At 43.8% G+C, this 14911-nt stretch overlaps 1 protein-coding gene across 2 annotated transcripts in view; it reads right to left on the bottom strand.

Moving 5' to 3' along the window:
• F13A1 (coagulation factor XIII A chain) overlaps nt 1–14911 on the bottom strand; it is a 153848-nt gene that overhangs the window by 40363 nt on the left and 98574 nt on the right. For both annotated transcript variants that reach the window (XM_010371346.2, XM_030928163.1), the window contains exons 9-10: nt 7036–7139; nt 5609–5697 (exon numbers count right to left, since the gene is read on the bottom strand). In XM_010371346.2, the coding sequence (XP_010369648.1) occupies nt 5609–5697; nt 7036–7139 (193 nt within the window). The remainder of the gene's footprint in view (nt 1–5608; nt 5698–7035; nt 7140–14911) is intronic.

The raw sequence follows: 14911 nt of genomic DNA, 5'->3' as shown, positions 1-14911 counted from the left end.
ACAATGTTTCAGGGACATTTTATAAAGGATTTAGTTTGAACCTCACAACAACAAGCCTGTGAGGTATGTATTGTAAACGTATTATGGATGAGGGCACCAAGACTCAGAAGGGGAGGCAGAGTGTTTGTGGTTTCATGGCTGGGAGCTGGTGGAGAAGAAGCACAAGCCCTGGGCCAGCCCATAGCCTGGCCCTTGGCCTTCACAGCACACTGCCTCTCCTATACCACCCTGCGGGAGCATGAGCACCAGCTTGAGTGGTGAGATGGTTCCACGCTTGCAGCTCAGATTTCTGAGGCTGATAAATGGTGGCCCTGCTCCTCAGCAGAGCAGCCAGAACTTGGTGGTGCTAGCCACATGTTGTGAAAGGCTGAAACGTGAAGTAAGGAATCAGGACAGCAGATACCTGTGGAATACTAATCGTTTTGGAAACTAAATGAACTGCCTGAGAATTCTGGCATTCCCTCTGGAGGAAGCCATGTCAGTACAAACAGCGACCTCTTCCACTTTCAAATTGTAGCAACAATAATGATAAATATCATCTTAATCCTTGTAACAGCTTATGGTTTTCCAGGGAGACAAGCTAAATATGAAAGTGGCTAGTTCCTGCTGCCCCCCCCCCCCACCCCGCCACCTTGAATATGGTTTCAGAAACTTATGTAGGCTAAAATCTCAGGACAGATCAACAGCACTGTCCTTTGTTGAGAGAGGAGAGGGGAAACACCCATATGAGGTGGCTTCTGTATATGTATGTTGGGGTGGTATGTGGAGGGAAATTATTCTTTCCAAGTGACATTAGCAAGCTTTCTTTTTGGTTTCAGCCTGTAGTGGAATGTTTCTCTATTCTGGCTGTACTAGAAAATCATCTAGGAGCTTTAAAAAGCATCAAATGATTGGCCCCACCCAAAATCAACGGACTCTCGTGGTAGAACAGTAGCTAAGTTCAGAGTGTATGGTGAGGAATATTGGACTTAGGCTGTGTGACTTTGGATGAGTTACTGAATCTCTCTGAGTCTACCTTCCTTGCAGGGCTGGTGGATAGATTGGTACTACTTGTGAAAGCCCTACGTTTAAGGCTAATTTCTCTTCCTTCTTTTGAATGTAATATAATATTAGTGATCACCTTTTTCTACCCCTACACTTGAAGAAGTTATCATCACACAAAACCTGGGCATTGGTGCATGAAATTGGGTATTCTTTTCACAACACCAAACCCTTGCCCCTTAAGTACAGGCACTTCCTACATAGTAGCCTCTACCATTGGTCAGGGCCATAGGTTCTCAGCACAGGTGGAGTGGGAAGGAGGCTTGGGGGCTGCTCTCTGCAAATGTCCATCCGGGCCCATAGAATGTGAACATTTGTCCACAGGTGGCGGAAGATATGCTCTTCACCACTGAGGCTGGAGACATGCTCTTGCTTTCAGGACCCTGGACAGAGTTTGCTTGGGTTTGTTCCTTGGTTCCCAAGTGCAGATAACCTCATCTGCATGCTCTGCAGAGAAAATGCTACTTCTCAGAGGGCACATGGAGGCAGTGAATGCCCTCCTGGACCAGGAGGCCTTCCTGGCGCTGGACCCTAGATCCTGTTCTCAGCAATGAAGAGACAACAGCTTCTACCTTCATGGAGCTCATATGCTAGAAGGGAGAAATGGAATACACACTAAGGTAGGAGGATGAAAACAACAGGGCAGATAGTGATATTTTAGGTGGAGTGGGGTGGGGTGAGTGAAGGCCTCTTTGAAGAGGTGACCAGAGCAGAGACTTGAGTGAGAGAGGGAACAAAGCATGCAAAGCATTCTTCCTCCATAGAGTGAAAGATAGTGAGGGGAGACTTCCTAGCAAAAGGAACAGTATGTCTAAAAGTGCTGAACCAAGAGGATGTGTGGATGCTTTCCAAAGAGCAAAAAGCTCAGTATGGCTGGAGGGAAATGAACAAGGGATGAAGTGGAAGGGAAGCCATGGAATCTTGTAAGAATTTACGTTCAATTTTATTGTAAGGGTGGCGGAACTCCACTAGAAGGGTTGGGACAGGAGTGTGAAGTTTTTATTTACATTTAAAGAATGATTCTGGTGATCTGTGGAGAATAGACAGAAAAGCAGCAAGAGGGGGATCAGGGAGATGAGTTAGGAGGTAACTTCATGGAGCTTAGTGCTGTACAGAGCTCAAAGGGTAATGATAGAGATTGTAGAAGTGGCTGGATTTATGATAATTTTTGGAAGGTAATTTTGGCAAGATGCATAAGGGAGGTTAAGAAGGAAAGCTAAAATAATTTCAAAGTTTTATATGCTATTTGAATAAATGACAGGATTATTTTACAGCCAAATAGGAGATGCCAAATAATGGGCTGCATCTGATAAGATAGTAGCAAAATAAACAAGTTTGAATTGAGAATGAATAATCTACAGGAAAACATCTCCACTTATTGTATAAGAGAACTGCTGACCCACAGTAGAGGAGGGCTTAGCTTCTTGAGTGATGAGATGGTTGCTGTGGTCCCAGGGAGCCAGTTATTGCTCCTGTCAAAATCATCTCAGTGCCAGGGAGGGCAGACAGGAGTATGTGTACGTGTGGGTGCACATGGGTGCGTGCATGCATGCATGTGTGTGTGCACAGGTGTGTGTGTATGTTTGTGAGTTCGGAGTGGAGTGGTGTGAAAGAGGTCAGCAGAATTAATCAGAAGTTAGGACAGAAGAGAGTTATCTTTGGCAAGAAGGAGAGAGTTATTCACTAAGAACCCCTGAGGGCTTAGTGAACATGGAATCTTGGAATATGACTTCAGACACTTAGAACAGCTCTCCTTTCCTCTCACCTCTTTGGAAGCCCTAGGCCACCATGAGCTGGGGAGCTAAGAGGCAGATGGGTCTTCAGATCTACAGGAACCCACTGCAGCAGCGAGGGCATGGGAAGGGAGGGGTAAGAGAAATAAGCTTCAAGCCCTGGCAGAAATCCAGAAATGTGGAGAATGAACTTCCAAAGTGGAGGAGGACAGAAAAAAGGAACAGAAGGTAAGATATTTTCCAGGCATATCCCTCTTCTTTTTAGGCTCTGCTTTCACTCACGGAGACCAAGGCCCTGGGAAAACTAAAAAATAGTCAATGAACATGATGCTTGATCAAGCCCGGAAATGAGTAAGGAATGACCAAGAAAGTCAGCATGCTGGGAGGGAAGAGAAGGCGAGCTGACGCAGCAAGGAGGAGGGAAAGCAGAGAGAGCTGCAGACTCCAACCTGAGTCATGTCAACTCGTATGACGCTCTCCATGGGGCCCCACTGCAGGCACCCTTGAGAAAAGATTCCTCATCCACTTTTCATCGGCTCAAACATCTCTTAAAAATGGCTCAGCCCTGGAGTGCAGCCCGTGCCAAAGCAACAAATTGTACCCTCTGTCAGACACGCCTCTGCAGTGGGTGAGAAAGGAGTAATTATAATCGGCAAATCCTGATGACATTCATAACACCCCGATCTATATTTCATAATAGCAAAAAGCCTTTGCATTTACAGCTATTAGGCAGCTCACTCGTGGAGGGAGGTCCTTCTTCTTCTTTGCAGCAACAAAGCATAATAAACAGCTGAATACAAGGCTTTGTGGATTTCAGAGTGATCTCCTCATAAGAGGCCCTCGTAGCATCATAAACTATCAAATGGCAGCTGGGGAGGTTTATGGAAATCTTCAAATCCCAAAGTGAAATTGAGGGGATAAAATTCCAAGTCCAGTAAGCTTGGTCTTCAAAGGCTTCTATAAATTGTCATGGCAGGTACGATGAGATGAACACTGGTCTTTTGTATGTTTCAAATTCCTGATCTTGCTGTCTGAATTTTGACGCTTGTTTTGCCTTCTAAATAATAATATTTCTCAGTCCTGCCTCCTCGTTTCCTCATTATTGCCACTTGTCTAGCTCAGGCCCTTTCCATCTCTGGCTTGGAGGGATGACCAGCTCTCTAGATGTTCCCTACAACTTTGTAACAACCCCTCCAATCCATGTTCCACAAGGCTGCCAGCACCTTGCCCAGGTTCCTGCCCAGTGAAAACTCTCCCTCACTTACAGGAGGGACAAGGAGCAAGTTTCTCAGGGAGGTCCCCAGCACTGAGTTCCTTCAGCCTCCACCTTCCAACACCCCTGATGCATCCTAGTGAGTCATCACAGCTTTCAACTGCCCCCACACAGCATTCAGATGCTCAACTCATACCCCCTGCTTAGTACTCCTCCCGTCCTCTGACTGCTTTCTAATCCCTTTGCCTAATCATCCCTCCTTCCCCTGTGGTCCCACAGTTCTCTGCTCCTACTGTCTGGGAACACTTCCACAGGCATCCTCACTGTCTGTTCCCAGGTCGCCCTTCCTTCCTAGACGGTGTCTTGTGGTCTTTGCCATCCTGCTTCAGTTCTTGGCCTCTACTTCTCAACTCATGCATAGTATGAATGCAGATCTGTGCTCTCTACACAGCCCACCTGACAATTAATTCCATAGCATCACTGGTATTGTTGGCATTTCACGTTCGGTGTGTTTGTGCCCTGTCACCTGGCATCTAGAAATATGTTTCTTAGAGACCTGAACCTTAGAATTCCCCCCAGTACAGTGCCTGGTGTACATTAATATAACTATTTACTCCTCCCAGAGTACTAGAGTGCAATGGTTACCAGTATGCGTTCAGACATCTGCCTGGCTTCAAATCTTAGCACCGCTGTTTATTGGCTAGATGATTGTGAGAAAGTCACTTAACCACTCTCTGCCTTGATTTTCTTTTCTGTAAAATGGGAAGAATGATATTAACAATTTTAGAGGGTTGCTAAGAGCATCCAAAGGTAGGCAAAGTGAGCGACATTATTTCAGTGTATTTATTGGTGCAAATATACCCTAGGGAAGTCCTGCCTCTCAGTCTTTCAAGTCTTCCAAGGCTGGCAGCCCAGACTTCTCCTTTACCCAGTATCTCTTATATTTAATTTGATCTTCAGAACTCTCCTTGAGTATCCTTTAACAGCCTCTTCTGCTTCCAGTCCCTGCCTAGTTCTTCTGAAATTGCAGAGCCTTTGCCCAGGCATTCACATCAACCCTGTAGGTGGGTTGTATTCTTTTAGAGCAGCCTCCAGGTTCCCCTTCCTCCTTTGGCAACTCAACCCTCCCTCCCTGGCCACGGGCAATGGTGTAGGATGGCAGAACATAGATTGCAAAGGCCAGGGTAAGACCATGGTTGGGTGTGTGTTGTGGATTTTGTTCTACATGGATTGCTGGACTAGTCCCAGAGGGAAGTAGCATGTCCTGAAATTTCAATTCATGACCCGTCTCTACCAATGGTTAGTTGAGAGATCCATTAGTCATATAATTTCTCTGGAGTAGTTGATACCTACTTCATGGGTGCAGAGAACTAAGCTAATGGTAGTAAAGCATTTACTTTTGGGAGTAGGAATCCCAAAACATCAAGAAAAGAAAAATATTAAACAAGAACTGCATTTAGCGTTAATAACCTGGAAGTTGGAATAATGCCTAGTTACCTTCGTCAACACGAAGCATACACTATGTACCTGGAAAACTTAGAAGCAACAACTTTTAGCTTACTCTTTCAGGTGTTAAGAAGTTGGGAAGAAAAACAGCACTTTCCTCCAGCTTCCCGCTTACCTCTGCAAAAACAAAAGGTGCATCAAATTGGAAGCAGACGTGGCCATGCTTGATGGCTTGAACCGAGGCGGGGCCGCACCGATACATGCCTGCATTGCACAGAGGAAGGGCGGTGTGAATTTCTCATCTCCAGTTCTGTCCAGATACTGCAAGATGCATGGCACTGAGGGTGACTCTGTAGAGACCAGTGTTCCCAACTTCATTGTTGATTTAGCCCAAACTCTTTCCAAGGCTCAAGAGAATCCATTGGCTATGCTTCCTCAAGCCAAAAATTGAAGCCATGGAAATAAATACAAGACAACACTATTCCTGCATCTACTGGGCCACCTACAGACACATACCCAGGTGTGTTCATGCCAAGCAGATGACTTACACAGCATTTATCTCTTGTTCAGGTGGTATCTGAAATGTTGGAAATGTTGACGTGTCCTCTGTGGTTGTGTTGCTGTTGCTGTTTGTTTTGCTTTTTGTCTTTTGGTTTTGGACATTATGAACATAAGTCAAGTTTAACTGGAGAATCTGGACATTACCTGTGCATTTTGGCCATGCCCGCTGTGCACGTAGGAAGTCAGAAGGCCCATGTTACTCTTCTAAAATCCTTTAAATTTTTACCACCTATCCATAGTTAATAAGAGATCAGCTGCTATTAGTCATCTCGAAAGTGTCCCCATGATATACATACCAGAACACCAGAAAGTGCTAAACTTTATTCCTTAAAGTCTAGGATTATAACATGGTTTCACTATAAATATGCACCGAATGTTTATGCATGTGTGCCCATCAATATATCAACACCTGAGGAAATGAACATAATATCCACAATATCCACAGTCTACTGATTCTTTATATTATCATATTAAAGAGAGATGGAGGCTTATGATGTGATTTTGTAAAAATCTGGGGGAGGCCAGAGCTGCAGCTGTTTAGCATAGTTGGCAAGTTAGAAGACAAATACCCACATACTCAAGCTTTGGAGGAAATCACACGACATAAAAGGAGGCCAGGTTCTGGAAAAACAACAATTTAAAGGATGATCTATAATTATTTTTCGAGTTCTCTATTTTCTCTACTGCTTTATATCTTATCGGTGCATACCATGAAGGGCTGAAGTATGTTTTATAGCCTAGTAAAAATGCTTACAGATATTTTCTCTCCTGTCTTCGAAACTGCTTAGCAAAGCAAGAATGGATGAATTATATGTTGTTTTATATTCTTTTTCTAAAATTTATAAAATAATCAGGGTAAAGCTGACTATTGAAATGAAATTAAACCTGATTGGAAGGTAGCTAATACTGCGCATGTGCCCAGGAAGCACACTTCAGATGTTGGCTCCCAACGGGTGTGGTTCCCACACACCAAATGCAAGCATAAAAGCAAAATAAAGATCAGCGATGAAGCGTTTCCCGGAGGGAGGACACAATTTTTACCATCGCTATTTTCCTGGGGGGTGCTGTCCACAGCTTGCCAGCCTCCAAATCCAACGGGAAGGTCAGGCCTTGTCATCCATGCTTCATTCCAGCAGTGGTAGTTCCTTAGAAAACACAAGCCCAGAGAGGTTAAACTTCCCTTCACACCCAATGCTCCAAGAGACCAAGAAGTGATGGCCAGGCGCAGTGGCTCATGCTTATAAACCCAGCAATTTGGGAGGCCAAGGCAGGCGGGTCTATGAGGTCAAGAGATCAAGACCATCCTGGCCAACATGGTGAAACCCCATCTCTACTAAAAATACAAAAATTAGTTGGGTGTGGTGGCACGCCTGTAATCCCAGCTACTTGGGAGGTTGAGGCAGGAGAATCACTGGAACCCGGGATGTGGAGGTTACGGTGAGCCGAGATTGCGCTACTGCACTCCAGCCTGGTGACAGAGGGAGAGACTCCGTCTCAAATAAATAAATAAATAAATAAAAAATAAACAAAAATAAAAATAAATAAAACAAAAAATAAATGAAGAAGTGACCCCAAATCCTGTGCATATGCTATCTACAGATTACTAGAATAGTTTAAGCCAAATCTGGGAGCTCCTGGAGAGATCCTGGGGCTCTAGACTTGGGTTTTCTGGGCAGATTCTTTCTCATTGGCATCCCTTGGGACACTCATATGGCTGGATGTCTCTTTCTCCCTGCTAAGAGTAGCTTTAAGGCCACCCAAAGATATTTGAATCAGTGCATTAAACAGTTTTAATCTCAACCATTCTCTGCTGACTAATGAAACAGAACTTACTACGTACAGAAGGAGTAGGGAAGAAAAGTTAACCAAATCTGAAATATTTATTTTGAACTTTTTAATATAGTTCCTATTTGGAAAAAGCATATTCCTTTGTAGCAATTAAGCAATAAATACTTGTGTTTATGGTCTTAGACCATTACCATAGAAACTATAACAATTATCCCTGACTATAATTTTCTACAATTTCCATCTCATATCCAACAAGAAGAATAGGTTGTCAGGGTGAATATCTCTTTACCCTTTATTAAAGCTGGGAAACCCAGGGGCTAAGGGCCATGGAAAACTTCTCAGGACTTTGAATATGACCCTGGAAGCAAGAGCATGGAATAAAATGTCATCACGAATCATATTATTATGTCCTTGGAAAGACCTGAAATTATATGACAGTACGGAATTAAATGAGAGCACATTAACCCCTCAGCACTATAGAAAATGTTCATATAGTAATAAAGATTTAACAATGCGGTGAGGTAGTTACTGCAGTCTTTGTTTATGGCACTGATGAATCTCAGGTTCAACTACCATGGGTCCCTTCTCTAGACGCCCTTCAATGTCACTTGTTTCCCCATGCTCCCATCTTTCTCTGAGTGCAGCCCACTTCTGATGGGCTCAGGAGATATTAATTTCACTATGTACCCACTATACACCAGGCACCTTGCTAGGTGCTGGAGATTCAAAGATGATCAAAACATAGATTCTTACCCATAAAGACCCTCACAATCTAGGAGAAATGACAAACCTGTAAACCAATTATCAAAACTGTCATAGGTTTGCCGTGAGGCTTAAATAAACTAATACATGTATTTTGGGAGGCGAGAATTCTACCACTGAACCACCAATGCCTCTAATACATGTATTTTGAACGGGGACTGGCATGTGATAAGTGCTCAAAAATGGTAACTCTCAGACTTTGAAAAATAATTAATTTAAATGATCCGTGGTAAAATGGGAGTTCATTTGGGATGCCACGGAGTCTCAGTGGAGCAAAGTCTCCAGGTATTTGGGAAGTGATATTTGAGCTGAGGGTTGAAAGATAAATGGGAGTTTAGGAGGTCAACAAAAGGAGGAAGAACAAAGTTGCAGTGGCATGAAATAGCCACCATGGTGTGTTTGGGGAACTGTCTGCTGTGTGTTGTGGCTGGAGCATAGCATGTTTGAATATTCAAGTGCATAGGAGGAGAACAGTGATGGCAGGCAATGCCCGGAACTAAAAAATACATACAACACTTCCTTAGTGCCAAGTGCTGTTCTAAAACCCTCATGGATATTAACACATCTGATGTCCCTAGCACCCTATAAGAACAGTACTATTGGCCGGGGGCAGTGGCTCACGCCTGTAACCCCAGCACTTTGGGAGGACGAGGTGGGTGGATCACGAGGTCAGGAGATCGAGACCATCCTGGCTGACATGGTGAAACCCCGTCTCTACTAAAAATACAAAAAAGTAGCCGAGTGTGATGGCGGGTGCCTGTGGTCCCAGCTACTCGGGAAACTGAGGCAGGAGAATGGCGCGAACTCACGAGGCGGAGCTTGCAGTGAGCTGAGATTGCACCCCTGCACTCCAGCCTGGGCGACAGAGCAAGACTGTCTCAAAAAAAAAAAAAAAAAAAAAAAAATTCAGTACTGTTATAATTACCCTCAGTTTATAGGGGAGGAAGTTGAACCCCAGGAAGGCTAAGAAACTTGCTGAGGCCACACAGCTAGTTAGTGACAGAGCTCTGAAATCCATACTCTTCAACACTGAGCTATGACATAGGTGAGGATAAGATTGTGAAATCCTTTGATATCAAATTAAACATCCGTGCTTTATTCTTAGGCAATGAAAAGCCATTGGAATAATTTAAGAAGAGATAAATTTGCAAATCTCTGTTCATGGAAGATGGATGGAGAGGCAAGACTAGAGATTGAGCTGAGTCCTCCCCTGCTGTCCCGCACCCCTGAAGAACTGCAATAGTCTACAGTGGACCAGAAAGGCATTCAGGTGACCAGCACCATGGAGAGGGAGAGAAGCCATTGGGAGGTACAACCCACAGGTTTAGGGAGATGTGAGGGGACTTGGATGAGTTGGGGAAGACTTTTGCCTGTCCAAGGAGTATGATGGTTTTCTTTACCAAGACTGTGAATAAAAAAGGAAGAGAAGAAAGTCTGTGTTGGGACTGGTGGTGATGGGTGGGTGACCAGCTCAATTCTGGACAGGATGAGCTTGAGTGCCTGTGGAAAATCCAGGAGATGAGGTCTAAGAGGCATTTTTGTCTACACTTGTGATGCTCTGGATTGGATGAAGAGGAGGAGGAGATTACGGGAGTATTGTTGGGTGGTGGAGGAGGGTTGGGCAAAACCAGCTGACGAATGAGGAGGGAAAGAAGAGGAGGGAAGAAAGAGGTAGGTTCTTCCTTAAGAGTGACCTAGAGGCTGGGCACAGTGGCTCACACCAGTAATCCCAGCATTTTAGGAGGCCGAGGCAGGAGAATTGCTTGAGCCCAGGAGTTTGAGACTATCATGGGCAGCATGGTGAAACCCTGTCTCTACTAAAGATACAAAAGGTAGCTGACTTGTAGTCTCAGCTACTTGAGGGGCTGAGTGGGAGGATCACTTGAGCCCAGGAGATCAAGGCTTCTGTGAGCCGTGATTGCACCACTGCACTCCATCCTGGAAGACAGAGTGAGACCCTGTCTAAAAAAAAAAAAGAAAAAGAAAAAGAAAAAAAAGAGTGACCTAGGTTGTAAGAGAGAAGAAAAGATAAGGCAGTGTCTACCATGTAATGCAGTGCAGGGAAGGCCGTTTTGGTTATTTTTAAGTTAGAAGAGACTGAGGCATGTTCATGGAGGAAGAACTGGTAGAAAGAGTGGGACTAAAAGGGAGCTCAGATACCAAGGGTGCAAGAGGATGAGGCTGAGAGCACACCCTGGAAAAGTGTGGGAAGCAATGCAGGGTCTGCAGGGAGAGAAGGGTACAGATGTGGATTAGGGTGAAGTTGTGGAGGTCTCTGAGCAGGAACATGGGGCCAGTTCCCACTGGAGAGCCTCCATCTTTGCTTGGAAGCTGGAAGGAAGGTCACTGTGCATGTCAGACAATGACTCTGCTAGCCTCTCTTCAGAACAGTGAAGGTTGCCCCATCAGGCAGAGGGACCCAGGGAAAAACAGCAATAAAACATTTGCAACCCTGAATGGACCCCATCTTGCTTCCTATACAACCCGAGGTGTTTAGCGATCCTGGCTTTCACTGCTACACCATCACCCTAGATTAATAGGCTCCAGAATAGCCTTATTTAAATTCAAATCTCCTTGGCAAGGTTAGCCTGGAACAAGACAAACATGCTTTGCACTTCAGATCTCAAGTAAAGACTTTTCTTTGAGGATAATATTTCTTTTCAAATGACCAGGACCCAAGGAAAAGTTTCTTTTCTCTCACTCTGACATCTAATTAGTTACACGTGATCTCTTCTAGTTTCACTCACGGCTGAGACGTTATCTGTATATTTAGGGTGGGAGTTTCATGACAGGGTCAGGAACTTGTAGGCAGTGGGTGAGGTGGGGAGGAAGCAAATGCTCCCAGTGGGGCTGGGCCTCCATCAGTGGGTGGAAGGCTAATGGCTCAGCTCCCAGACAGGCCATGAACAGAATGAGAGGGTGCTACCTCCACAGCCATGGGGATCTCTTTCACCATGCAGTCCTCTCTACTCAGGAATGACTAGGGGAATTGTGTCCTAAGTCACTCATGCCTCAAGAGTTTCCATTTGGCTGACATTACACAATTCTATTTAAGCATGCTTAGTTTTTATATTCCAAGTTCCTCCATGAAAGGGACTAATGTTTACAGACATTTCTTTTCCTGTTTTTCGTTTTGTTTTGTTTTCTTGAGACAGAGTCTCATGTTGCCTAGGTTAGTCTTGAACTCCTGGCCTCAAGCCATCCTCCTGCCCCAGTCTTTTGAAGTGCTGGAATTACAGGCGTGGGCATTTTACCCAGATATTTAGCATTTTTGCTGCAATTCGCACGTGTCAGAGGATCTAAATTTCGATATACAGTAGTGTCATTTCCCTTTGTGTTGGAAAACTTCCTTTAGCATGTCCTTAATTTTTTAAAATAGACACATAATAATTGTATATACTATGGGGTACAAAGTGATGATTTTACATATATATATAAAATATCAAATCTCATTGTGGGATAATTAAGTTAATAATATCAATTACCTCCCATATTTATTTTTGTGGTGAGAACATTTGAAATTTACTCTCCTGGCAATTTTGAAATATACAGTATGGTGTAATGAACTATAACCACCATGTTGTATATTTGATCTCAAATACTTATTCCTTCCGTACAGACTTTTCCTAATTCCATCCACTGATTCTCCAGGTTGGAAAATATCAACTGATTCCTGAAAAGCTACTTTTCATTCTAAAGCTTCTTTATCTAGATCCATAATAGTTTTTCCATTTTCATCTTGCAATTTCATTATGCATTTGTAGAGTGCATGAATCTACTTTGGGGGCTCTGCTGGTCTCATTCTTCTCCACATCTCCAGCACTAGAGCAGAGCCCAGTCATTAGGAGGTGCTCACTAAGTGTTGGCTAAATAAATCATGAAGACATCTAGCAAGGAAGGTCTTAGTAAACCTTTGCTGTTTGTTTCTCTTTAAGATTCATGGTTTTCTAGTTCTCAGAGCCTTCATTTGAAACTTGAGTTCTCACTATACAGTCAAAATGTACTGTGTCCCTTTAAAGTAAAAATTCTAAATCTCCTTGTTGCCTCTTTCCATAGAAATTAAAATAAAGGCCTCATTTCATTGAGACTTGTTTAATCAAGATGAGAACAACCTTTTGGGAGGATAACAATGCAGATGACAAGTGAAGAACACATCTCTGCTTTATGTTTCTTCCTGTGTGTTCCGTGCAGTGACAGCTAGTAATTTTTAGAGCTCCTTTCAAGGATGCTAATAATTCAGCAGTATTTGTGCAAAGGATTCAGAATCTTCACCAAAGGCGGTACTTCACTAGAACAGCAGCACCATCCCCTGCCAGGGGACCCTACATGGGACGTCATAGTTTATCTTGTGATTCAGTAGATCCATGTGCTTTGAATTTGTGCACAGGAAATAATCACACAAATGTGAAGACAAGTGTGTTATGTAAGAATGTTCATCACGATGTAAGAAAGGGAAATTGGAAGCAGCCTAATTGTCCAATATGTGATCGAGTATTTTGAAACACAGAATAGAATGCTATTCAGCCGTAAAAACGCAGATCTATATTGGCTAGGCAGGAAAGATGTCCATGGCATATTAGTGGTTCAAAATCACACGCAGAGCAGAATTTTAAATGACTCCCACTACCCTTCCTTTTGTATCATTTTCTCCCCTCAGTGTAGGTGAAATCTAGTACTCCTGTGACTATGTTACTTTATGTGTCAAGGAGGATTTTGCAGAAGTAATTAAGTTTACTAATCTGTTGACTTTGAGTTCATTAAAAGGGAGATGATCAGGTGGGTCTGGCCTCATCAGATGAGCCTGTTAAGTTTGAGTCTAGAGATCAGAGACAGAGCTAGTCAGGAATTCAATGCAGCAGAGACATGATCCTGCTGGTTTCAAAGAAGATAGAAGAATCTGTGAGTTCTACAGCTGCAAGGAACTGAATTCTTTCAAGAACCTGAACGAGTTTGGAAGAGGACTCTGAGCATTAGATGGGACAACAGTCCTAGCCAACACTGATCGCAGTTATCTGAAAATCTGTCTTGGTTCTGGCTAACGTCATATCCAAAGGCATAGGAGTCCATGGGGTGGTGAAGAGCTGGACAGAGAACACAGCTGAGACCAACATGGGCTTCAGGGTGCTATGTGTTTGAAGAAAATAAAGTAGTTAATTTAAACAAGGAGTCCTTTACTGCCCTTAACTTGGCTAACTGCTTAAACAGTCCACAGGGTCATCTCATTCACAATCTGTCCAGAAAGGTTTCAGAGAAAAGGAGTTCTTAAAAGGGAAGAAAGAGATATGGGCTTGTAATTTTGTTTGTGCAGCTTTATTAGGGCTCAGGGGAGAGCACAAATAAGATCAAGAGAAAGCCCCGGAGGAGATGTCTTGGACCAGCTTCAACTGTACACCAAGGGTTTGAATTCTTTTATAGCAAAACTGGCAGGGGGTGAAAGAAAGGCACTGTCTTGCAAATCATTTGTGTGTTTGTAGCAGATGGGTGTAGCCCTACCTCTCTGGTTCTGCTAATACACTCTGAATAAAGACAACAATATTGTTGACAATAATGGCAGGACATCCTGGGATTATTAAGCTCTGGCCATATCAGGGGCAGAGGGGATAGGATGGGGTGGGAGTTGTTGGAAAGAAGTGGGAACAATTTAGTGGACTCTGAGGCTTGTCTAACAAGACATTTCAAAGTGGAAATGAAAGCCTGGACTGAGAAAAAAACTTGTCAGTTAGGAAATATAATGAAGGAAGATGACAGAAAGGAGTTATTCAGAGGAAAGGTGGCATGCTGCAGGAATCTTTGATGGAGCTGGGAGCATGACACTATTTTAGAATGCAGCTGTTCATTGTTTGAGGCTGTTGGAGTGCTGAAACCAGCAAGGGGCATTTGGATGTTCACTGGCGTCATGTCAAAGGCCAGCAGTCCAGTCAGGTGGAGACCAGGCCAGTGCCCCTGTCCTCTCTGAGACTCAGCTGCTTCAGTTCCCTCTGGCTGGGAGCCACTTGAAGAAACCCTGCGTAGTCAGTCATGAATGGCTTCATTTGCATAGCCATGCTATACGGGGGATAAATGGAGAGCGCCATAGTAGGCATCCCAGCTCAGTAAAGGATGTTGCTGTAGGAATCAATTGGCCACCAAGAAAAAAGAATAAATGAATGTGTTTACTCTTGCTTGTCCTGTGAAGGCAAGGGGTTTTACAAGTCTCATTGAGAAGTCACGGTTTAAATACAGCACAAGAGACCTGGATGGAGGGGGTCGCAGATGGCGGGGTGCACTTCGAGAGATGCTGTAACTCTCACCATGAAACTATGAGGTGTATATGTAGTAGGAGTGATAGTCAGAACCATTAATAAGTGCTCAGACACAGGCATGAACC

The sequence above is a fragment of the Rhinopithecus roxellana genome, chromosome 4 (genome assembly GCF_007565055.1).
Source record: "Rhinopithecus roxellana isolate Shanxi Qingling chromosome 4, ASM756505v1, whole genome shotgun sequence".
Classification (NCBI taxonomy): domain Eukaryota; kingdom Metazoa; phylum Chordata; class Mammalia; order Primates; family Cercopithecidae; genus Rhinopithecus; species Rhinopithecus roxellana.
Note: the sequence above shows the minus strand (reverse complement) of the source record. Positions and strands in the feature narration are given on the sequence as shown.